General features: G+C 42.3%; 1 protein-coding gene across 3 annotated transcripts in view; it reads right to left on the bottom strand.

Annotated features, from left to right (window-relative positions):
* LCTL (lactase like) overlaps window positions 1-26486 on the bottom strand; it is a 193449-nt gene that overhangs the window by 103893 nt on the left and 63070 nt on the right. For all 3 annotated transcript variants that reach the window (XR_003940714.1, XR_003940715.1, XM_030191236.1), the window contains exons 4-5: window positions 15319-16121; window positions 12791-12914 (exon numbers count right to left, since the gene is read on the bottom strand). Coding sequence is in view for 1 of the 3 variants with exons in the window: in XM_030191236.1 (XP_030047096.1) it covers window positions 12791-12914; window positions 15319-16121 (927 nt within the window). In the remaining 2 variants the exon portion in view is untranslated. The remainder of the gene's footprint in view (window positions 1-12790; window positions 12915-15318; window positions 16122-26486) is intronic.

The raw sequence follows: 26486 nt of genomic DNA, 5'->3' as shown, positions 1-26486 counted from the left end.
TTGTTTCTACCCCATACATTGGATTGGATTGCATTTATTCATTTTATATATCACTTTATACCAAGGTGTTGAAGCAGTTTACAAGTATAATATTCATTAAATTTATAATCATAATAGAATCTTATGAACAAACAGTACAGTTTAAATAAAATCTACAACACATCAAGTAAAATATTGACGGAACATCCCAGTCTTTAAAAGGATACAAAATGCATAATATGAATGAGCGTTTTGAAATTCCTCAGGCAGGGAATTCCAGAAGAGAGGGCCAACACAATTAAACAATCACATTTAAAAGTCTGTAGCACTGCTACCACATAAAGTCTTTTTGTCTTTCTTTTGCTTCCTTCTCTCCGTTTGTTGCCATTTCTCTGTGATCAGATAATAGAAACCACCCTCGTTTATCTCACAGAAACATCCAAATCAGTATTATAGAAACCTCTTTTTGGACATCTTTCTCTGAAGTTCACCAAAAGGAAGTCCAAATCTGAAGGGGGCGTGTCAGGGGTGTGTTCAAGGCGGGACTTGGACGTTCTTAAGACATGGACATCTTTCAGCAATAATGGAACAAAACAAAGACGTCCAAGTTTTGCATTTGGATGTATTTGTTTGAAAATGGACCAAAAAATAAAACATCCAAATCACAAAACATTTTTCCAAACAGCATTTTCGAAAGGAAAAGATAGACTTTTTTTTTTTTTTATAGAAAATGACTTTTCCTGTCCAAATTCAGACTTTAGATGTCATATTCAAAAATCCCCTTTGTACATTTGACTTGCCCACAGTCACAAGGAGCAGCAGTGAGAATTGAACCCAAGTTGTCAGGATCAAAGCTTGCTGCACTAACCATTAAGCCACTCCTCCTCTGTTTTGGATGTCTTTTGTTTGAAAATGGACCAAAAAAGGGACATCCAAATCACAGGACATCCATAGTATTTTCAAACACAAAAGATAGACGTCCATCTTTTTTTAAAATGACCTTCTTTCCCGTTCGGAATTTGGACGTTTTTGTAAAATGTCCAAATTCTGATTTAGACGTTTCTTTCAAAAATGCCCCTCTATGTGCACTAGGCACATAGGCACTATAAGGTAGCACCTAAATGCTATAGTGCCTAACTGCATGAGGGCATACATGTGGGTGGAGCATGGGTGGGCCAGGAGCATGTCTCCCAGTTAGGCACATAATTTAAAAACTACTATAAACTATGTGTATCACATGGCACACCTAGGAGCGCCAACTTACGCCTGCCAATGACATAGCTTATCAGGACACGCCTACACATGGGCGTGCCAATGCTGACTTTAAACTAGTATTCTTTAATGGAACTGGCACCAATTGCCATTGGCATTGGGGCACCTAGACTGAGGTGCCAATTTCTAGAAGTTACCTTTTAGCTTTTAACTTGTTTAGTACAGATTTTGAATGTTATCACAGGTGTGTAATCAGTTTTGGCATGCCAGGAAAGATAAGAAGTCTAAATTTTATTAGATAACTCAACAAGCAGGTTAGACCTTGTATTAGTGTGGTGATGGCTATACTCGTTACTTCTTCCAAAGGAATTTGCGTCACAGTAAGGACCTACAGAATCTCTAGAAGTAGCCTCCACATTTGTTGCACAACTATGGATGCAATGCATAATGAAACTGGTTTTATTGGTTATGCATATATAAATTCTGCACTCATCTCATGCTGTTATATCTAAATGTAACTTTTTGCAGTTAGGTTTGTAAGATTTCTGTTGCTATGCTCTGTACACAGGCTGGCTCTTCAAAAAAAAATAGGCATTCCTATCAATACTTCTTCTTGGACTTTTGTTCCTTTTCATTTCATCCTCCTTTTGCTTTACCTTATCTCTTGCTCCAGCTGCATGGAATCTAGTAGTCATTCTTTAATGCTGACCTCTCCTTCCACCTAGGCAGCTCTGATAGCGCTTTTGATTAGTGTGCTCAGTAAATCATGAATGCAGCCTTATTTAAAAACATTCTAATTACTAAGGTTCCAGCAAATAAACACAAGTATCCTTGTATTGTAAATAAAGGTACAACAGAGCCTTGAATACCAAAGGGAAAAATATATAAAAAAGAAATGCCATCCTGTGTATTATCCAGTCATCCAATTCAAAATTGGACAGAGACAATTGTCCAGAGGCAATTCAGAATTAAAGGTAAACACCAAAAAGGTGAAAGAAGAAAAGCAAAGATACTTACGTGTAGCAGGTATTCTCTGAGGACAGCAGGTTGATTGTTCTCACATGTGGGTTAACGTCCGCGTTGGCCCAGGAATCGGCATTTTGCAAGCAAAACATTAAAAAGTTTTGCCAGAGTCTTCTAGTGCACGTGCAGTGCGCACCGCGCATGCACGGACCGATTTCCCACCCGTCGCATGAGTGCTCTCCCTCAGTTAAATCAAAAAGCATAAAAAGAAGCAAATAACAACTCCAAAGGGGAGGTGGGCGGGTTTTTGAGAACAATCAGCCTGCTGTCCTCGGAGAATACCTGCTGCAGATAGTATCTTTGCTTTCTCCGAAGACAAGCAGGCTGCTTGTTCTCACATGTGGGATATCCCTAGCAACCGGGCTCACTCAAAGCAATGAACATTGGTCAATTGGGCCTCACAACGGCGAGGACATAACTGAGATTGACCTGAAACCATAAACAACTAACTGAGACTGCAGCCTGGAACAGAACAAAAATGGGTCTAGGGGGGTGGAGTTGGATTCTAAACCCCGAACAAATTCTGCAGGACTGACTGCCCAAACCAACTGTCACGTCGGGTATCCTGCTGAAGGCAGTAGTGAGATGTGAATGTGTGGACTGATGACCACGTTGCAGCCTTGCAAATCTCTTCAATGGAGGCTGACTTTAAGTGAGCCAGTGCCGCAGCCATGTCTCTAACATTATGAGCCGTGACATGGCCATCCAGAGACAGCCCAGCTTGGGCATAAGTGAAGGAAATGCAATCTGGTAGCCAATTTGAGACTGTGAGTTTTCCGATGGCAACTCCCCTCCTGTTGGGATCGAAACAAACAAACAACTGGGTGGACTGTCTAAAGGGCTTTGTCCGCTCCACGTAAAAGGCCAATGCTCTCTTGAAGTCCAAGGCATGCAAACTGCTTTCGCCAGGGCGGGTATGAGGACGGGGAAAGAATGTTGGCAAGACAATTGACTGGTTCAGATGGAACTCCGACACCACCTTCAGCAGGAACTTAGGGTGCGTGCGGAGGACTACTCTGTTGTGATGAAACTTGATATAAGGTGCATGTACTACTAAGGCCTGACGCTCACTGACCCTACAAGCTGAAGTAACAGCCACCAAGAAAATGGCCTTCTAGGTCAAGTACTTCAGATGGCAGGTATTCAATTGCCCAAAAGGAGCTTTCATCAGCTGAGTGAGAACGACGTTGAGATCCCATGACACTGGTGGAGGTTTGAAAGGGGGCTTTGACAAAAGCAAACCTCTCATGAAGCGAACAACTAAAGGCTGTCCAGAGATAGGTTTACCCTCTACACAGCGATGAAAAGCACTAATCACTTGAGACCAGACTCTGACAAGTGTAGAAGGTATTCAAGCAAGGTCTGTGTAGGATAAGAAAGAGGATCTAGGACCTTGCTGTCACACCAGATGGCAAACTTCCTCCATTTGAAAGAGTAACAACTTTTTGTGGAATCTTTTCTGGAAGCAAGCAAAACTCAGGAGACACCCTCTGAAAGACCCAAGGAGGCGATTCTAAGCTCTCAACATCCAGGCCGTGAGAGCCAGAGACTGGAGGTTGGGATGCAGAAGCGACCCCTCATTCTGAGAGGTGAGGGTTGGAAAACACTCCAATCTCCACAGTTCTTCGGAGGACAACTCCAGAAGAAGAGGGAACCAAATCTGACGTGGCCAGAAGGTGCAATCAGGATCATTGTTCCACGGTCTTGCTTGAGGTTCAGTAAAGTCTTCCCTACTAGAGGTATGGGAGGATACACATACAGAAGGTCTGTCCTCCAATGTAGGAGAAAGGCATCTGACGCTAGTCTGTCGTGGGCCTGAAGCCTGGAACAGAATTGAGGAACCTTGTAATTGATCTGAGTGGCAAAAAGATCCACCGAGGGGGTGCCCCATGCTCGGAAGATCTTGCGGACTACGCCCATGTTCAGTGACCACTCGTGAGGTTGCATTATCCTGCTCAACCTGTCAGCCGGACTGTTGTTTACGCATGCCAGATAAGTGGCTCAGAGAAACATGCCATGACAGCGAGCCCAAAGCCACATCTGGACGGCTTCCTGACACAGAGGGCGAGATCCAGTGCCCCCCTGCTTGTTGGTATAAAACATGGCAACCTGATTGTCTGTCTGAATTAAGACTACTCAGTTGGACAGCCAATCTCTGAAAGCCTTTAGAGCATTCCAGATCATTCTTAATTCCAGGAGATTGATCTGCAGACCTTTTTCCTGAAAGGACCAGGCTCCCTGAGTGTGGAGCCCATCTACATGAGCTCCCCACCCCAGGAGAAATGTATCCGTCATCAGCACTTTTCATGGCTGAGGAACTTGGAATGGTCGCCCCCAAAGTCAAATTGGATCGAATCGTCCAACACTAAAGAGAATTCCAAAAGTCAGTGGACGGCTGGATTACATCCTCTAGATCCCCCACAGCTTGAAACCACTGGGAATCTAGGGTCCATCAAGCTGATCTCATATGTAGACGTGCCAAGGGCGTTACATGAACTGTGGAGGCCATGTGCCCCAGAAGTCTCAACATCTGCCGAGACGTGACCTGCTGAGATGCTCAAACCATGGACACCAGGGACAGAAGGTTGTCTGCCCTTGCCTCAGGGAGATAAGCTCGAGCTGTCTGAGTGTTCAGCAGAGCTCCAATTAATTCCAATTTTTGGACTGGGGTGACATGGGACTTGGGATAATTTATGACGAATCCCAGTAGCTCCAGCACCTGAACAGTCATTCGCATGGACTCCAGAGCACCTTCCTTTGAGGTGCTGTTCACCAGCCAATCGTCGAGATAAGGAAACACATGCACTCCCAGCTAGGCATTTTGTAAACACTTAGGGCGCAGACGCCAGGCCAAAGGGCAGTATACGGTACTGAAAGTGCTGTTTTCCCAGCTGAAATCGAAGAGTTCCTGTGAGCTGGAAGTATCGAGATGTGTGTGTAAGCATCCTTTAAGTCCAGAGAGCATAGCCAATCGTTTTCCTGAATCATGGGAAGAAGGGTGCCTAGGGAAACCATCCTGAACTTTTCTCGGATAAGAAATTTGTTCAAGGCCCATAGGTCTAGGATGGGATTCATTCCCCCTGTTTTCTTTTGCACAAGGAAGTACCTGGAATAGAATCCCAGCCCTTCTTCCCCTTGTGGAACGGGTTTGACCACTTGGGCCTTTAGAATGGCGGAGAGTTCCTCCGCAAGTACCTGCTTGTGCTTGGAGCTGTAGGACTGAGCTCCCGGTGTATAATTTGGAGGCTTGGATTCCAGATTGAGGGTTATCCTAACTGGACTATTTGAAGAACCCACCGGTCTGAGGTTATAAGAGGCCACCTCTAGTGAAAAAACATTAACCTCCCCCCAGCTGGCAAGTCGTCCTGTACGGACACATTTACTGAGGCTATGCTGAACTGGAGCCAGTCAAAAGCCCGTCCCTTGATTTTGCTGGGGAGCCGCAGTAGCCTTAGGAGCACGCTGTCGATGAGAACGAGCGCTCTGGGACTGAACCTGGGCAGGTTGCTGAGAAGCAGGAGTGTACCTACGCCTAGCATAGGAATAGGGAGCACTCCTCTTCCCTCCAAAAACCTTCCTAGATGAGGAGGCAGTAGCAGAAGACGCACAGTGGGAGAAAGAATCCATAGCATCATTGTGCTTCTTGATCTGGTCAACTAGATCTTCTACTTTCTCACCAAAAAGGTTATCCCCCCAGCAAGGAACATCCGCTATCCACTGCTAGACCGAATGATCCAGGTCAGAGACACGCAACCATGAGAGTCTGCGCATCACTATACCTTGGACAGCGATCCTGGATGCTACATCAAAAGTGTCAAACGTACCCCTGGCCAGGAATTTTCGACACGCCTTCTGCTGCCTGACCACCTGGCGAAAAGCCTCGGCCTGCTCTGGAGGGAGTGGCCTAGTGGTTAGGGTGGTGGATTTTGGTCCTGGGGAACTGAGGAACTGAGTTCAATTCCCACTTCAGGCACAGGCAGCTCCTTGTGACTCTGGGCAAGTCACTTAACCCTCCATTGCCCCAGGTACAAATAAGTACCTGTATACAATATGTAAGCTGCATTGAGCCTGCCATGAGTGGGAAAGCACAGAGTACAAATGTAACAAAAAAAAAAAAAACAAGCTGGACAGTTGCCTCACTGAGTTCCGCAAGTGGACACTCGTGAAGAGCTGGTAAGTCTGGATCTTGACAGCGAGCATAGCAGCCTGATATATCTTCCTCCCAAAAGAGTCCAAGGTTCTAGATTCTCTGCCTGGGGGCGCCAAGGCATAGTCCCTAGTGCTCTTGGCTCTTTTGAGGGCGGACTCCACCACCATGAAATTGTGAGGTAGCTGAGACCTCATCAAACCAGGTTCACCGTGGATCTGATATTGGGATTCAGCTTTTTTCGGGATCACGGGATTAGACAGAGGGAACGACCAGTTTCGCATAAAGATTTCCTTCAGTACATTATGCAAAGGAGCCGTTGCAGCCTCTCTAGGCGAAGAAGGATAATCCAGGACCTCGAGCATCTCAGCCCTGGGTTCATCCTCAACCTCTAAAGGATAGACTCTCCAGTGGAGAAAGTCTCCTTTCTGGTGGAGGGGAAGGATCAGAGAGAATCCCATAGGACCTGTCAGAAGAAAAGTACCTGGGATCTTCCTCTTTCTCCCATGAACGCTCATCTTCAGTATCGGACAAGACATCCCTCAGAGCAGTCTGAAACTGAACCTGCCTCGATGTTAAGGAACAACATCCTCGATGGTGATGCCGAGAAGTCGACACCCGCCTGGACTGCGGTAAAGCTTCCTCCACAGACGTCGAAGGGGAGTCGACCTGGGTGGCAGCCAACACCAATGCCGCAGGCGGCACCGAGGTCGGGGACCTCACCACAGGCGAAAGGCCAGATGCCGCTGCAGCAGATGGTACGGAAGGCACAAGCACCCCTGACACCGAAGCAGACTGGCGCAGCAATCCTTCAAGAAGCTCTGGAAGCAGGCCCCTTATGCGCTGGTCGAGAGCCACCGTCGGACAAGGCTGCGGGATTGGTAAAGGAGCCGGTGGCAGAATCTGTCAAGGCTCAGGAACAGGTACCAGGCTGCCAGAAGACCGACGCATCGGCACCTCCTGAATAAAGGGGGAGCAATCCTCTCGGTGCCAACGCTTCTCGGGTGTCGATTCCCTCAACGGCCCAGAGCTCCCAGCACCGTGTGTCAAAGGAGAATGATGACGGTGCTTCTTTGCTTGACGCCCGTCATCGAGACTCCTTGGTACCGATGAGGATGTGGAATCCTCACGCCTCCTCAGGGCCGGGTCCGACGAAGGTCGGTCCTGGGGGGCCTGCATAACAAGAGGCTTCGAGGCAGGTGGAGACCCACTCGATGCCTCACTACAACATTTGAAGCCGCTGGGAGTCTTCAATGACATGGAAGGAAAAACGGCTTCGGCGAAATCAAAAGACAGGATTGTGCCTGTTAAAAGAAAAAGGCACAAAAATAAGGGGAAAAAAACCCGACCGCGTGGCCTAAAGCCGGCCGCTTCGAAACAGAAAGGAAACTTCAACAGGGAGAAAAACTAAGAAAAGTAAAGGAACTATCTACTTTTTTAAATGTTTTTATTTTTAGAAACGATAATAAAGAATAAAAACGAAGACTCTCTCCTGGGCCTGTGAGGAACAGCGAAAAACAACACCGCACCTCAACGCGGAGAAAAAACAACTGAGGGAACGCGCTCATGCGACAGGCGGGAAATCAGTCCGCGCATGCGTGGTGCGCACTGCATGCGCACCATAAGGCTCTGGCAAAACTTTTTTTATATTTTGCTTGTAAAATGCTGATTCCTGGGCTGACGCAGACGTCAATCCACATGTGAGAACAAGCAGCCTGCTTGTCCTCGGAGAACAAAAGCTAGACATTTTTCTTTTTCGAAAATTACCTTCTTTCCTATTCAGATTTAGTCAGACTTAGACATCATATCGAAAATGCCTTCCACGTCAACCAATCTCTTGCCTATTCATTGTGGATATCCTGAAGGCCAAATTTCCTAGGCAGTACTCTGGGACAGGCTTAAAAAGCACTGATCCACTTGCAAAAAGTAGACATTGAGGCATATTTTCAAAGCACTTTGGGAGGCTAAGTTCCATAGGTTTCTATGGAACTTTGGGAGGCTAAGTGCTTTGAAAATGAGCCTGATTGTATCCAAAGAATGGAGGCAATTGTTGTTTATTTACCTTTGCTCACATCAATAAAAAATGTTGAAACATAAAAAAAAAGCACTGATCTATTGCCCCACTAGAAAATTGCTGATACTGTGGCCTAAATAGAAGGACAAGAAGGATGAAAATGGGTGAAAGATCTACAAGTTACATATGAAAGCTGACTGTGCTATCATTCCACTAAAGGACCCTTTTACTAAAGTGCACTAGAATTTGAAGTTAAGGCGTCTTAATGTGAGATCTTACTGCACGATAACTGCAAATTTTAAGCATCACTTTAAGGACTTTCCCACTTGTTTTTGCAGGTCTAACATGGTAGTACTGCCTCCCATTTAGGAAGCACTAAGCGTTCTCACATTAACTCTCTGTTAGCCAGTTAATACATGGTAAGTATAACACACTAGCTGGCTAATGCTTCCATGACCACTTGGAGAAAAATTATGAAAGATTCTGTAACACACAGTTTAACATGCAGTAACAGCCAAACTACTTCAAAACACTTTAATGCATTTGTGCAGTAGCCTGTTACCACACACTAACCACAAGTTAAGGGCTCCTAAGAGTCAATTTTGTTTGAGCCAAATACCCAAAAAAGCAAAAGAAACCTGTATTCCTCCTAGAAACTACTTGAAGAATTAGACTGAACTAACAAAATCATATGGTAGTAATTTTACAATTGCTCATACTCACTTTTCCTTGTGCAGTGTTCCATACATTTTCAAAGCAAAAGTATGTACATACTTCCACTTTGAAAATTACTCCATGGAACTTAGGTGTGTGCGCTTTTTACCATGTAAAACTGCACAGTGTTAGGCACATGTGGAGGGGCATAATTGAACGCAAACGCCTATCTCCATGGGCGTTTATCTCCGAGAACGAGTCCGTGAAGGGGCGGGCCGAACCGTATTTTCGGAAAAATGGACATTTTTGAGCTGGGCGTTTTTTTTTTTTTTTTTTTAGCAATAATGGAAACTAAAAACGCCCAGCTCAAAAACGTCCTAATCCGAGCCATTTGGTCGTGGGAGGGGCCAGGATTCATAGTACACTGGCCCCCCTGATATGCCAGGACACCAACTGGGCACCCTAGGTCAGTGCGGTAGACTTCAGAAAAAGCTCCCACATGCATAGCTCCCTTACCACGGGTGCTGAGCTCCCAACCCCCCTCCCCCAAAACCCACTACCCACAAATGTACAACACTACCATAGCTCTTAGGGGTGAAGGGGGGACCTACATGTGGGTACAGTGGGTTTTGGAGGCCTCCCATTTACCAGCACAAGTGTTACAGGTGTGTGTGTGGGGGGATGGGCCTGGGGCCACCTGGCTGAAGTGCACTGCGGTACCCACTAAAAGTGCTCCAGGGACCTGCATACACGCAGGCCTCTAGGACTTGTTGCTGCTGTATAACATTGGCACACCAGTTGACACCTGAAGACTAATCTCTCCGAAAACATCCTTTATTGGAATAACCGCATTTACTCACAGTTAACTGCAGATCAGAGGTTGTGCCCCACTGGCAACGAGCTTCCCTGGTACTGAGATTAGCAGTAGGTCAGAGCTGGAAGAATGCTGTACAATGCCCTCTTTCAGCCACATTCAAGGTAAGAACTAAGTTCTGTAACGTGGCTAACACAGGAAAGGGAAGTAAAACTGGCTTACAAAAATGGCTACTACCGCATGGACTACAACAGGAAACAATGCAGGGCACACTCTGACCCAGTAAGCAGAGGGAAAAGCACCATGGGAGAAGAGCCTACCAACTACCAACATCGTGAGACTGTAACAAAAGCTAATGAAATCACGGAGCCCAATACCCTATACCCACCACAATGCAATGCTGATGTGACCCTGTACTGCACCCGAGAGCCACATCTGACCCAGGGAAAGGCTGTGACAGGATCGAACACATTCTGCTGTCATGGAGGTGGGTACGGCATTTGAGGCTGGCATACAGGCTGGAAAAAAAGTTTTTAAAGTGGGGGGTTTTTTTGGTGGGAGGGGGTTAGTGACCACTGGGGGAGTCCGAGGAGGTCATCCCCAATTCCCTCCAGTGGTCATCTGGGCAGTTGGGGCACTTTTTTGGGACTTGTTCGTGAGAAAAAAGGGTCCAAAAAAAGTGACCCAAAATCGCGGACAAAACGCCTTTTTTTTTTATTATCAGCTAAAGACGCCCATCTCTCCTCAGCTGATAACCATGCCCCAGTCCCGCCTCCACCACGCCTCTGACACGCCCCCCATCAACTTTATTCGTTTCCGCGACGGAGTGCAGTTGGAAATGCCCAAAATCAGCTTTCAATTATACCGATTTGGGCGCCTTTGCGAGAAAAACGCCCATCTCCCGATTTGGGTCGAAATATAGGCGTTTTTCTTTTTCGATTATAAGCTGGATAACTGAATTTTCAAAAGTATGCATATAAATGCTTATGTTTTGACTACTGTTGGCTTTTGTTCAGTCATCCATTTTATGGTTTCTGTTTACTTTTGTTTAGTCATCCTTTTTCTGGTAGGTCTAGATTACTGCAATCCTATTTACCTGAGTCTTTCATCGATTCAACTTTGCATTAGACAGTTAGTACAGAATGCTGCTGTCAGGTTATTGACTGTCTGTGGTAGCTGTGAGCATATCACTCTGGTTCTTTGTTACCTGCTTTGGTTGTCTATGGCAGAAAGAGTAAAATTTTAAAATCTGTTGGTTTGTCTTCAGAATACTCAGGGACCTTTTAAATGCCGCAGGTTATTTAAAGAAGTTTTGGGGTTGTAGCATGTGTGTAGTCCCCTGTTAGGGTGGGATTACTAAGAAGAGTAAGTCCCTGTAAAGAGTCACTGGGAGGTCCCTAGGTGGGAGGAAATCCCAGTCCAAGGGGAATAGTTTGGAAATAAAATGCAGAGAGATAGTTCCCTAGTTCTGAAGAGTGACAAGGGGTGGGGGGGGGGGGGGGGAAGCCTAGGAGAAGACATAGTTAAGTGTTTCCCTTTAGAGGGATCTTTGGTTGCCTGCAAGCCCCTGCCAAGAGACCGAAAGAAGGAGAACAGGGATCCTGAAGCACCACCTTAAGATTGGGCTAGAAATGAGGAGCAGTTGTTGCCCCACTCACAACAACTGGGAAGGAGTCAGAGCTTTGGGCAGATTGGGGAGTCCGGCCTATAAGCAGAGTTCAGGGCAGGACGTAGCCTGCTCTAAGCCAGGGTGCCACTCTGTGAGGTACACCTGCGAAGGGAGGACAGCCATAAGGGACTGTGCCTGATGGTAGCAGAGTGAGTCGTTGGAGGAGAGAACAGTCCTGGGGTTACATCTGGCAAACAGGATAGGCATAGACACGGGTGCTTGTGAAAATGTGAACAGCCCTGACAAATAAATAAGAGAATCTCCTGTATATACACATGGGAAGAAAGGGTATAGGTTGAATAAGAGTTTATATAAGCAATTGCTGTGAAGAAATCATTGAAGTTGCAATCTGCCAGTTGCAGAAGTTAAATAAAAATTGAGGTTTGTTGTTAAACCTTTGGAGTGCCGTGTAGTTCCAGGACTGAAGAGTTGAGTGGAACCCACAACTAGGAACAGTGTCTCCCAAACCCCAGGATCGCTATTCCGGACCATTGACCCACTCCAGCTCGACTGTATGTGGACTAGAAATAAGGTGTGTGGTAAGAGCGGCCTGACAGTAAGTGAAGACTATGAAGTTTGTGAAAGGATTTTTTTTTTATGACCCGGGGACAGAGCTAGTGCATGGGTGAAACACGGTTTACATGTGTTTTATCCTCGAGCTTTGACAACCTGTTTACTGTACCATTAGCAAAACTGATTGTTACATGGTCTATAGCCCTTCACTGTTGTGACTCCTTGTCTCTTGAATACGTTACCTGAAGCTGTTAGAGCTAAAGCTGATGAGTGATGGTTCAGAAGGTGCCTGAAGGCCTTTTTTTTTTTTGGTGAGCATTTAACTAAATTGATTTTTTATATTGTGAGGACAACTGCAATTTCTTAAATTATTTTTTTAAAGTAGATGTTCAGTTTTCATTTTATGATGTCATTGGTTTACAGTGGATGTTTAATTTGTAAACTGCATACAATGGTTTTATGCATTTGTTTTAAATGAATATAAATATTGATAAGGTAGTAGAGACAGTCTTATATTACAAAAGTTTATATATAAAGGCACAATTAAAAATGTTGCCAGTATTCTAATCTTAATTACACATATATTAACTAGCAAAATTCAAATGCGTAGCTACCTAATACTTAGAAATCTCTCATCACATTTTTATTCTTTGATTGATGTGCCATTTATAAATCATCTGGGCTTGATAGTATACAGACAGAAATCTAGGAGAAAGGATGCTAATTAAGTTTAGATAATTAATCTTCCACCACTTTTAATTGCACCTTTTAAGATCTCCAGCAGTGTCTGCCTGAAGTACTCCCATCGCTGAGCATCCTCGAGTGGAGCAGGGTCACTTTGAGCAAATCCATTTTCAGTGATGTAAATGATGGGATCGTTACAGGTATCCTACAATCAAGACACCAGAAGTTACTTTCAAAGCTTATGAAAAAAAAACTGCAAGCCACATCAAATTAAGTACATTACTAACTATGAGGGCAATTTTTATAAAGGGGTTTTTTTGTGCATTGTCCTCTCTAACATCTTTCACCCAAATTTATGACTCTTCCAGGAAAACCACATGCCCCCTTGATCCTATCCTCTCTGCCTGGATTGGAATCCATACCCATGGTCTCCTCCCACTGGCTCTTAATATGGATGGTAATAGTCTCTCATCAGGCCTGGTGCCCTGTAAATCTGCAATTATACATCCTGTTCTTAAGAAGGTCACCCTTGACGCTTCTGCTGACTGTAACTACAGGCCCATTTCCAACATCCCCTTTCTTGTCAACTCATGGAGCAGGTAGTGTTTTCAGAACTCCTTCAACACTCTGAATCATCTAACCTCCTACACGCCACTCAATCTGGTTTCCACCCCGACCACTGTACAAAAACAATAATCACTTCCTTACTCAATGATATTGATTCTGCATTTGATCATGGTGACACTGTTCTGCTGGTTTCTCTTTATATTTCCAGCTTTTGATCTTGTTAGTCGTTCTTGTTCACTTCTCTCATGACTCTCATCTTTGGGTGTTTCTGGTTCTTTGGTTCACTTCATTTTATCTGAGTGTACCTGTACTGTTGTGGCTTCTTCCGACTCAGCCCCTCTCCCTCTTTCTTGTGGGGTACCCCAGGGCTCAGTACTCTTGCCTCTTCTTTTTCATATCTCCCTCAGCCCACTAGCCACACTCATTCAGGAATCTAATATACACTGTTACATCTTTGCAGATGACATTCTTCTACTCACCAATCTTAACCCCTACTCACCTGATCTTTCATACATATTTGAACTTAATTTATCAATGGACTACCTCAAATTGCTTGGTACTTCACCCTTCCAAATCTCAGGCCCTTTGAGTCACAGGTCATTCCTCTTATCCTTCCATTTCTCTCATCCTTCAGTGCTCCCTTCTACAATTGGTAGATTCCTCAAGATACTTAGGCGTTATTCTTGATACAAATCTCTCCTTCAGTTCCCAGGTTTCCTCTGTCATGAGATCATGTTTCTTTTCCCTGTATACTATTTGCACATTATGCCCGTACATTGATGATAAATCTCATGCTACACTTCTTTATGCCTTTGACTGTTCTAAACTGAATTATTGTAAAAACATTTATACTGTTCTTCTGTCCTTACTTTTAAAAGAAATTTCAATCTGTTCAGAACACTTCTATTCGGCTCCTGAAACAACACCACTGGCTTCCGATCCTTTTCTGGATCCAGCATACGATATTGACTTTGGCAATTAAGATTCTACACTCTGCGATCCCACCTTATCTTTCATCTCTCATTGTCCTATATCGACCTGCGCATACTTTCTATTCTTCTACTAGTTATCCATTCCTTTCATTCACTGTTCTTGCCTTGAATCTACCACTCAGCTTTCTCTTTACCACATCTTCCCTCTAGAATTATCTGCCTGTAAAACTCAGAGCAAAGCTCTTCTATCTCTGATTTCAGGCCTCTCTGAAGGCTCATTTATTTTCTTTAGAATTTTCCGGAAATCCCTAATCTGCCTGAGATGGCCGAGCAGAAGCATTGCTTCCTTTTTTTCCTTTCTGTCCTATCATTATATTGTAGTTCTTTTCTATCTTTGTGTTAAGATGGAAAAGGCAGTACATAAAGAAAAGTCAGTATATCAAGTACGGAATAAACAACAAACAACATAAAAAGTTTCTTATTAAATTACACAACCCACTTGTATTTGCGGACATAGTTTAGTGGAATGTGGGTGGGTGCCAAGAATCTGTTATAGAACACCACTGTAACTCTGCATCTATGTGCCTACATTTAGGTCTGCCCACTTATGCCATGTCAATAGCAGGTGTAAAGGTGCATGCCTAAATGTGGCACTTAAGTGCACAACTTACAATTTTAAAAAGGCATTTTTTACAGGTGCACTGAAAAATTATTTTGCGCACATCCAAAACACACGTCTACACTACTGCAGGCCATTTTCAGCGCGCCTTTGTGAAAGGGCCCATCCATTTCTTATAAGGCAGAATCATTTTGGAACTCCCTACCATTAGAACTTAGGTTGATAGGAAATGTTCTATATTTTAGGAAGTCACTTCAGACATTTTTTATTTTAGAAGTATTTCAATGTATAGAAACTGTTCTTTAGTTGATATTTTCTCATCTTTATTGTAGTTATTAACTGAGTGATATGTAACATCTGAACTTGTGGGTCACTCTTGTTTAGCATGTAATCCGTTTGGAACTATTCATGGTATTAGTGGAATATAAGACTAGTATAATGTAATGTAACATAATGAATATAGCAACAATAGAAAACAGAAAAGCAAATACCTTGATATGTTTTAGTAGTTTACGTATACCCCAAGGAACGACAGCTAGCCATTCAATGCTACTAATGGGCCAAGATGGGTCCTTAATTTCTTCCACTTCTTCGTCTGCTTGAAAACTTGGCCGAGCCTGTGCATACTCTTGGTGCCTTATTTTGCGAGTCGTATAATAATTAAGACAAAAGAAGTCAGCTGTGCCTTTTATCATTTGCATCTCTTCCTTTGTGAATTCTGGAAGCCTTGAAGATGGATAGCCTTGCTCTTTGCTTTTTGCAGCAACAGAAGATTTCATCAAAGGTGGGTAGTCACCATCAATAAATATAGGTTTAGCAAACCAGCCAAGAGAAAATGCCAGATACCGTTCGGTAGCTTTTACATCTGCCTCTGAAGTTGGATCTAAAGGTTCTGCCCAGTTTGCATTTAGGGCTAGAGACACAAAACCATGTTGTTTTTCCTTAAATAGCAAATGGTAGGTGTGCCAGGCCTTAGCATGTGCTTTAATCATGTTATGTGCAGTCTGATAAGCTCCTGTTCCTGATTCCTTTATCCCTGGAGCATGAAGTCCATTTTCATAGGCATATTTAGCAACAATGGAAGGCTCATTTATTGTAATCCACATTTTCACTCTGTTTCCAAAGGTGTTGAAACAAAACTCTGCATATTTGTTAAAAAAACCAACTATGTTCTCTGACAGCCAACCACCCTGATCTTCTAAAGCTTGAGGCAAATCAAAGTGGTTGAGTGTTACCATAGGCATAATTCCATTGGTTAAAAGATCGTCAATGACCTTGTTATAATAGTCAATTCCTGTAAAAGTTGAGAGGAAAAAAAGTGTTTAAATTTTCCTACTTACAAACATACATTGTCAATTTTGCAGTTAGTCAATTGTATGGAACATGCACATGTTTTTTTTTTCCATTTTCACTATTTTCTTCTCCTTGGTTTTTCTTAACCAAATTATATTCATCAACAAAATATTACATATACATACAAGCAATACTGTAGGATAACCAAACATCAAAGCCATATGGTACATAGGGGGTGTTTTACTAATGTGTGCTGGCATTTTTAGCGCGTGTTAAAAATAAGCGCGCACTAAATGCTAAAGACACCAGTAGGAATACATTGGCATCTTTAGCATTTAGCTTACGCCTAATTTTAACACACACTAAAAATACCAGTGCACCTTAGTAAAAGATCCCCCATAGAGCGGTATTTTAGAACGAACGGTCAATTTTGATATTAGACATCCAGGTTGGGACATATGAAGTTCCGCTACTATTTTACAACAGAATTTGCCAATACAGAACCTGTTCTAAATTACACAGTGAAATGGATGTGTGTGTGCCATCTATGTGCAGCAGGAACATCCATGTTAGGGGAAAAAATGTCCAAAATATGAACGAGAAAAAGCAGGCACATAAATGTTAATTTCACAGCATATGAAACAGGAATATAAATGTTCATATTGGCCCAAGCTGTCACCCGACCCCCACCAAGAGTTCCTCAGCCTTCTCATAACTCCCTCACCGAGGTACCTAAGCCCCATCCTGATTCCCCAACCAAGAGTTCCAATCTTCCTCTTGTTCCGCATATGAGTGCTGATCTCCCTTCCGATCCCTCCATTGCCTTCCAACAACCCAACATCAAACCCCCATCCCACATTCATCAGCCATAGCTTCCCAGGGCCCTATCCTCCCCAACCCCTAGCCTCAACCCCACTATTTCCCCAGAACCTATCCAGGGTGTTAGTGTTTCCTCTCAGTGCTTCTAGGCAGCAGTGATCTCCTTCCACTGCTGCCCAGGACAGCAATAGTATCTGAGATGGCTGATGTGTCTGTGGCAGGGTTTGGTATCAGGGGATTGGAACTCAATGGGAGGGTCTGGAGGGGGACCAGAACTAAAGAGTGGTAAGAGGGGGATTTGAACTCTTGTAGGGAGAGGTTGGGAGGCAGCTCTTGGTTACGGGGTGAGGGGATGAGATGGAGTATGCAGTACATGCAAGACAGATGCTGGGCATGCTCCCTGCATATATCACACAGGCTTTGCTCTTACATTGTGTTATGTTTGCAAACAGTTACTAATTCTATTTAAAAAAAAAAAAGGCACCCTGGATGTCTTACATAGCTGGTCTAGCTCCTGACATCTAACACAAACGTTCCTTCTCCTTCTACATTGGTGAATTAATGTCTCTTTTTTAAGCCTATGTAAGTCCTGACCAAAATACACCCAGACTATGTCCCCTTGCCAGATGCACCTTCTGCAGGTTTAGATGTTCATATCCCTGCTTTGTTAAATCAGGGTTTGGACATTCATGGAACATAGAAAAGTTTATGAATATCTAAAATATAAATAGTGCTTCTAAAATAAGTACCACAGTGACATTGCAGAAAACAACAGAAAATGAACAGTCGATCGATTCATTTTGCCTATATATTCTTGCCCACTCTGCAGGATATATCCCAGCTCCCAGTTGTAGAAGCTTTGCTGCTTATAGAATATCATACCTTATCCAGAAGCAACTTTTGTTTTCTGCCCCATTGATTTACCTGCTAATTTATACTGTTAATATTCTCACTTAAAAAATCGATCTGGTCAATATGCAGCCCTCAGCAGGCAGCAATTTTTTTTTAAACACTGATTGCTACAGACAGACTTAGATTTGGATAGTCAGTACTGGGCCATATCTGTGTACCAGCACTTAAAATCCAAGTTATTGGCAGCTCCTAGAAGCTAATCTGGAACTGCCAATATTCAGTATCAGTGTGCAGATAACTAACTAGGCATAGTTAGGACTGCTTTTTATGTGGTCCTGCTTGTCTACTCAGTTATTTGGGTACTGGCACTGAATATCAGCAGCACCTGGATAACTCAAAGGTCCACCTCAGCACTAACCAGATAGTGTCACGGTGCTCAGATATAATATTGAGTGCCACTATCTGGTTAAGTGGATCCAGTCAGCATTATTTAAACGGGTAGGAGCCTTTCCTACTCAGTTAAACAGGGCTAAATATTGACCCTTATATGCCTGCATTATTAGGTTCTCAAGAATAGAAATTTAGGGGTCCTTTTACTAAGGTGTGCTGAAAATGGCCTGCACTGGTGCAGACGTGTGTATTGGACGCGCGCAGGTCCATTTTTCAGCACACTTGCAAAAAAGGCCTTTGGGGGGGGGGGCGAAAATGGACGTGTGGCAAAATAAAAATTGGCGCGTATCCATTTTGGGCCTGAGACCTTACTGCCACCCATTTACTTAGCAGTAAAGTCTCACACGTTAACCGCACGGTAATCGTCAGCGTGCGTACACTGCCGATTACCGTCCGGTTAGCGCCGCATGGTAGAAATTTTCCAGTGTGTGTAGTGGATGCGTGTAAAAAATGAAATTACCACCCAGGCCATGCGGTAGTTGGGCAGTAGTTCCAAATTGGTGCACATTGGGTGCACATAGGTGCCTATCCAGCTTAGTAAAAGAGCCCCACAGTAAAATAGCAGCTGATATGAAAAACAGAGACTTATCTCTTGGTTTCTTGCCCTTTGTGGTGTTCCCACCTCAAGCAAAATAAGAAAGAATAAGGTTCACTATCTTTTTGCTATATTTATGCTCTACAAACCTAAAATGTAATTGCATGTATTGGGATGCTTGGCACATAAGGTGGTTTTTAGGTGTTTATAAATTATGTGTTATTTTTCAACTAATTACAGGTTGTTGATCAAGTTCTTCGTCCACAGCACATCACAAAATGCATCATTAGGTTCATCTCAAGTTTCAAGACATTTATTCTTTCAAATAATAAGCCAATTACTACAGGTTATGAATTATTATAATGGATAAGAAGGTCAAGAGAGACAGCAGAAATACATTTTATAGATTTTGGATGAAGCTACCCTGGCACCTCCAAAGGTTAATATTGCTAAATAACCTTAAAAATATATATAGACATATATATGTTCCACATTCTTGGAATGTTGAGTGAGACATGAATTTCTCATGGATTTGCCTCATCCAACATTCCAAGAATGTGGAACATAACAAGGCAACCTTTCCTGGTGACTCATTTCTCCTCGTGATTGACATTTTCTTCTATCTTTTTTGTCTTAGCTTCTTCTCTTCTCTGATGCTTTCCTTTCTACTTCTTTATGTTATCTGTTCTGTTCTTTCTGCCTAGTTGACTTCTATTGCACATCTCTACATTCACTGAAGGCACTGGTCTAATCAGGTCTCAGGCTCTGCCCTAATGATGTATTTCTGGGAGGGGGTTATCATCCAATGTGCTTGTGAAAGGTTGAGGGAGAGAGCTTCTGGTATGACTTTTTGTAGGTTCATGTCATTTTACACATCAATCTTTCTGCCCCAAGCCTAAGTCACAGAGAGGACCAGGCCAAAGGCTAAACATTTCAGACATCTGCAATCAATTTCAGACAGCTGAAGATATTTTTGCACAACCGCAGACAGAAATCACAAGTGTGAATACATCTGGGGGTGTTGTTCACTCTGAGTCAGATAATGTATGGCATCATCATTACTTGTCCAGCACTGAAGGGGTTCATATTCACCAATGGCATCGCTGTTGCTAGGCTTTGGGTTTGGTCCTCTACTTAGAAGAAAAAAAAAGCAATATTCTGCATGGGTTTCCAATCTAACAGCAAGTTTACTAAGAAAGAGTAAGGACCTATGCATTTTCACTGGCTCAAGAAATCATGTTGACTGGAAGTACTAGAAATAGGTCACAGTGGAAGTCCAGACAGAGAAGAGGTAGCCTTGCTTCTGAGATTCTATCCATAGATGATGTTATCCCATTTGGTGTCCTGATCCATAGTTTTGGAACCATTGCTCTAGATCTAGCACCACACTACAAACACAACCCTAGCCCCACCACTCTCTTCCAAACTGCCCTCAAACATCTCCAAATTTTGTCTTTCCCACTCAAACTTCCCACCCTTGTTCATTCTGTCCTCTTAGCAAAAGCTCTGCTATTCACTTTTGAATCAACTATAGAGCAGAGCCAGCAGGAGGAGAAAGTACAGAAGTCCATAATTTCTGCAATTAATTAATCATCAGCATGGAAAAGGTACAAAACCAGCGTGAAAGATCCATCATCTTAAGACAGACAAGGGAAGGGCAAGAAAGTATAAGGGGCCCACATCTACGCATGCCCAAATGCACAACAAAATGAGTTACCGCCCGGTTACCATGTGGCTATTGTAATTTGATTTTTGGCACGCATCCAATACTCATGGCTGAAAAATAAGTTTTATTTTCAGACTCATATCGGACGCGCACCAAGTGGCATTTGATGCACGTAGGTCATTACCGCCCGTTTACCGTGTGAGATGTTACCACTAGGTAAATGACTGGTGGTAAGGTTACAGACCGAAATTGGACATATGACAACTTTGATTTTGCTGCATGTTCATTTTTGGCAAAAATTTTAAAATGGCCTTTTTTACAGGCACTCTGAAAAATGGATCAGCATGTGCCCAAAACCCACGCCTACACTACTGCAAGCCGTTTTTCAGCACAGGACCCCTAAGGGAAATAATCTTTTTTCTGGTATTTATTCAATAAACACCTGCTTTATTTTTTCAGTTTAAACTTTGTATTTTTACAGAGGTATCAAAAAACAAATACAGCATAAAATAGTTAAAAAAAAAAATCCTAAAAGCCCCAGGTCTAACAAATATCTAGTCCCTTTTAACAAAAAAAAAAAAATTCAATCCTCTTTATATAATTAACCTATTGACAAAACAAATCCAATGGAACCCAGATCTTTCTAAACATTGAACAGGTCTGTCTCTAAAGCAATTTCTTTGTACTTCCTAGTGAGATAGACAGGGCCCTGTTTACAAAGGCTCGCTAGCGTTTTTAGTGTATGCTAAAAATGTTCCTGTGAGCATCTACATAGTTAGCGCATGCTACTTTTTAGTGCACATTTAGCAAACGCTAAAAACACTAGCGTGCCTTTGAAAACAGGGCCCCCAGTATTCTGCCACCATTCATAGCCAGCACTGTATTGTCTTTCCGCTCAGACCTGTTTTCATTTAATTTTTAGCAGGCATGTTTTATTAGTGTCTGTCAGCTAAAACTTAAAAGCGGAAGGCCTAGACACAAAGCATGAAAACAAAGAAAAAATGGTGCACCTAAAATCATTTGGTATTAACAAGGAAAACAATAAAGGAATAGAGCAAATTTTCAGCAGAATCAATGATGGGCTGAATACCGACATTTTTACTACTTTGGCTTTTATACAGTCCTTGTGTGGGAGTACTGATCTGATACATCATAAACCAACTTGTTACAATTAATGGAACAAGAAAGTGCTTTACTCACCAAGTGTCAGACATCAAGGAAAACACAAGGTTGTAAAAGAACTTAAGTACAAATGGATTTTATGATTGTACATTGTTTTGAGCAATATTACTGGAAAGACAACTCATAAAACAATAAATTAAATTACAAATAAAGAGTTCCATTTCATTCTATTCTACTGAAAAGCTACTCCTTAGAATTAGTTCTCAAAGGACCAACCCAATGGCTCAGTAGCAAAGTGCTGCACTCCTGTGTGAAAGGTATAAAGAGAGACAAACCTGATGCATAATTTTACAAAGTCATTGTGTGAAGCTTTAACCACATGTGGCCCAAATTTCATAGATAAATCAATGATAAATATGCCTGAGTTTTAAAAGGAAAAAAAATGTTTTTCAGAATTACTCATAGGGCCTCTGATTTTGAGTGTTTCAGACTTAAGGCCTCATTTATGAACCAGCGTTAATGAACTCACACACATTAACAAATAAGCTCCACTAAGAATAATGAGACTCAACTAGTTTAACATATTAAACTGCATTAACATATGATATGCATTAGCATACATTAGTAAATGAGGCTCTTAGGGCCCCTTTTACCATGCTGCAGTAAAAGGGAGCCTGTTGTGGCATTGACAAGCGAGTTTGCACTGAGGTCCCCTTTTACGACAGCGGGTAAAAGGCATTTTGTTTTGTTATAAAGGAAATGGCCATATAGCAAGTTAACCATTTGTCGTGCGGCCATTTCCCGGAGGACTCCTTAGTACCACCTATTCAGGAAGTGGTAAGAGCTCCTGCACTAACCCAGCGGTAACCGGGCAGCACCGTGGCCAGGTAAGCCCCCAGTGTAGAAAACTTTAAAAAAACCCAGCATGACAGAAATGGCATAAGGAGCGGGTAGGTGTTCCTAATTGGCAAGCACCAACACCGCAGTAGCTGTACAGTGGTGTTGTAAAAGGTCCTTTAATTTGTTATACCTTCATCAAGCTACAACCACTTCTAGACAGCATAACATCTCTGCTTTGATAATAACTGAATCTATCTTCTCGAGCATCACGTAAAGGCCATCAACAAGGGCCACCAGGAGCATTCTAGAGCTAAAATCCCTTCTATAGCCAGATTAAAATGTCCAAATAAGCTTGTTACTGGCTATCCAATCTAATCTAGTTTTATTTATAAACTTTGTAAGCTGTTTATTCGTACAATAAAATAAGCCAAATAAAAAAAAAAAATAGAGATAAATCACATATTGTTACATAATAAAAAAAAATATAGTCCTCTCAAGGAGTATCACTGTCTGTACCCTTGTGAAAGGGAGTCACGCAACATGATACCTGCCAGCAAGTCTTCTCAGACGTAGCCCCTACACTCTGAAACTCTGTCCCAGAGGGGCTATGCCTAACTCAAGAGTACCTCTATTTCAAAAAGTAGGTAAAAGTCCTGTTCTCCCAAGCCTTTACTTGAGGTGACTGACTGTCCACTCACTCAGCATCTGCCACACACCTTGTACCTAAGACCAGTTCCTTATACCTTATTGAACTGTGGGTAGAATTTTCCATCAGCAAAAATTGTAATAGTTCATCCAAACATTTTCTAATCCTTCATTATCCAGGTGCATCAAAGGTTAGATATAAGAAAATATGTTTTACTATCACTTTTCAAGCTACAAAAAATTGGAATCTACTACCACACTCCTTGAAATGTACGTCTAATTACAAACAATTTTGAAAACCTTTGAAAGCCTTTTTATTTCAGGAATATGTATTTTCGGAGTAGATTTAGTTTAGGTTGATTAATCTAATGTTAGTTGTTACATTTGTATCCCACATTTTCCCACCTATTTGCTGGCTCAATGTGGCTTACTTGACCGTAGTGGCATTCGCCGGTTCCGGTCTGAACAAATTCATAGTGTGCACAAGTACAAGGTGTGATTGTGGTAGAATATGGTTCTTTTGTAATGTAATGTAATTTTAGCCACCAATCTGTTTATCCTGACAACTTTGTTCTACCTATCTTCACTGTCTATGTGTAAATAAGTCTCAACTGCACTTACCTCCAGGGTTGCCTTTTAAGATGTTTCTTTATGTCTTATTGACATTATGAACATCATATCTATGATATATGAATTCTATTGGGGTGTCAAACCAAAGAGGACCAGCCTCCCAAAATAAAACAGCAAACATAAATGAGTAGTGATGACGCAGCAGATGAACAAAATGCTCAAGAATCCACCGTATTGAGCTGACATGTTGTTTATCACATCTATATTATATGAATGTTCTAACATGGTACCTATTAAGGGGTTTAATTAATATTGTGGTGACATTGTGAGTATCATATCTGTATTATATACAGTACAATTTTTCTAGCAAAAAAGGTGCCGGTACTCAAATGCCAGGCCACCCTTCAAGGGTGGGGTGATTACTGAGGGACCCACCCCACAATAGCCAGGCCCCCTGCAACCAGTCACAGAATCTATGACAAGGCAGAATTGGTGTGTTGAGCCTGATCTCTTTCAATAAAACTTGTGGTCCATGGGTCAATTTTAGCAGACACTGGAAAAGGTGCCGGTACTCCGTATCCCCGAGTACCCCCTCAAAAAAAGCCCTGGTTGTATAACTGTTCCTCCATGCTGCCTACTATGATGTATCATTTGTACCCTAAGACGTTTATCATATTTCTGTTATATGATTGTTCTACTGTGCTGTTTTAATTTATATGTTTCTGATGCTATGTCGTCTTATTCCTGTTATTAGGATTCAATTTGCTTATCTCCAAGTTTACCTCTTTGATTATATTTATGCTTATACTTGGTCATTTTACTATTGTAATGCTGTCAACCAGTAGCGTACCAAGAGTGGAGCAGTGGGAGTGGTTTGCCCCAATTACAGGCAATAAGGGATGCATGAACTAAGTGTGTACAGGGAGTATCAACATCAACAGCTGGAAGCATACTACCGATTTCCCTGCTGCTTAATGGACCTCTTCCACTGGCGGGGCTTGGACATTCATGCCAGTCAAGGTATTAATTTTAACACAAGGTGGGAGGGAAGGATAGATAGATAGGAAATATTTTGTTGGTCTAAGGCAGGGCTACCCAATACCAGTCCTCAAGGGCCACAACCCACTCAGGTTTTCAGGATTTCCCCAATGAACATGTATGAGATCAATGTGCATGCACTGCCTCCACTGTATGCAAATAGATTTCATGCATATTACAAAAATTCTACAAACCCGACTGGGTTGTGGCCCTTGAAGGCCAACATTGATCACCCATGGTCTAAGAGGAATGTTAACAAATAATCCACTCTGGGTGTCAATTACAATAGGTACACCACTGCTGTTGACAAAATGTTAAGTTCTTTGTCAATCTATGCCTGTCATACACCACCTTAGGTGAATTTCTTCATACAGGTGGTTAAGACATCACAATAAATAAATAAATAAATAAATCTGTTGTCAGATCCTAGTGATTATGTTAGCAAATACAGTTTCAGTCAGGTACAAAGGAAGGCTGGGACCAAAACACTTACAACTTAGAAGAACTTCATGAGAGAATTTTAAATTTCAGATGGGCTTTAACTGACAGAATGTATAATGAATAAAGGATTGGTAATATCTTGTCCCTCTAACTGGCGCCTGTCAAAAGTGTTGCTGTCATATTCTAGATTAGTTGTCAACATTTAATTAACTTTTCTTCAGACTTATGTGCAAGGAATTACAACAATCAATACATTAAAGTACAAAAGCATGAATTAATGCAGCAAAGGCTTGTTTTTCCAAATATGGCCAAACATAATGCAGCCTAAGAAACTGAAAATAAACACCCTTTGCATAATGGTACTAACTGGGGCTCTCATGAATAGGATGAGTCAAAAAGGACTCCCAGACTGTGTACCTGGTCAAAAATAAGTTATTCCGTCACATTTTAATTTTGGACAATCACTCAGTTGTTCTCTTCTACTCAGGGCTTTTTTTGAGGGGGTACATGGGGTACTGAGTACCGGCACATTTTCCATTGTCTGCTAAAATTGATCCTGGTCCCCAAGTTTTAATGAAGGAGCTCAGGCTCTACACACCAATTCTGTCTTGTCATAGATTCTGTGACTAGTTGCATGGGGGCTGGCTATTATGAGGTGGGTCCCTCAGTGATCACCCCATCTCTGATGGGTGGCCTGGCATTTGAGTACCGGCACCTTTTTCACTAGAAAAAACACACTGCTTCTACTTATCCAAATGGCCTCGGACTTTTTCAGATACAAATGTAATCAATTCAAAGACAGCCTAAATGTGATCCTGGATAGAAATAATTCAAATCATTAAAGTACAGTTACACATCAGGTGGTAGATTCAGTATAGGGCACATAAAATTAGGATTCAGGACACTTACGCAAATTCTATAATGGCACTTCTGTGCGGAACTGACACTATAGTGGAACTGATATTATAGAATACTACTTTAAGTCTGCATTTTCGCATCTAGCATGAGCATTTATGCCACCCTTATATGCTTGCATTTAACTACTCAATTTGTTGTGTCCCAAACACTTGCAATTAAAGTATGTGTTATACAACAATGCTTCATCCACAGTCAACATTCAACATTTCCAGAGCTACAGTCCCAATAACATTAATTTCTCAATTTTTAACGGGGATCATCAGAGTATCTTGCAACATACACCATATGAGAACAGTATTCCAATATACTCATGGTGCTGCGCACATTGTCATAGATCTACTCATGTTCTTATATTTTTTTGAACTGTTCCCATATGGTGTATGTTGCAAGATACTCTGATGATCTCCGTTAAAAATTGAGAAATTAATGTTATTGGGTCTGTAGCTCTGGAAATGTTGAATGTTGACTGT

This window comes from Microcaecilia unicolor, chromosome 2 (genome assembly GCF_901765095.1).
Source record: "Microcaecilia unicolor chromosome 2, aMicUni1.1, whole genome shotgun sequence".
Classification (NCBI taxonomy): Eukaryota; Metazoa; Chordata; class Amphibia; order Gymnophiona; family Siphonopidae; genus Microcaecilia; species Microcaecilia unicolor.
This window is presented reverse-complemented; position numbering and strand designations above follow the sequence as displayed.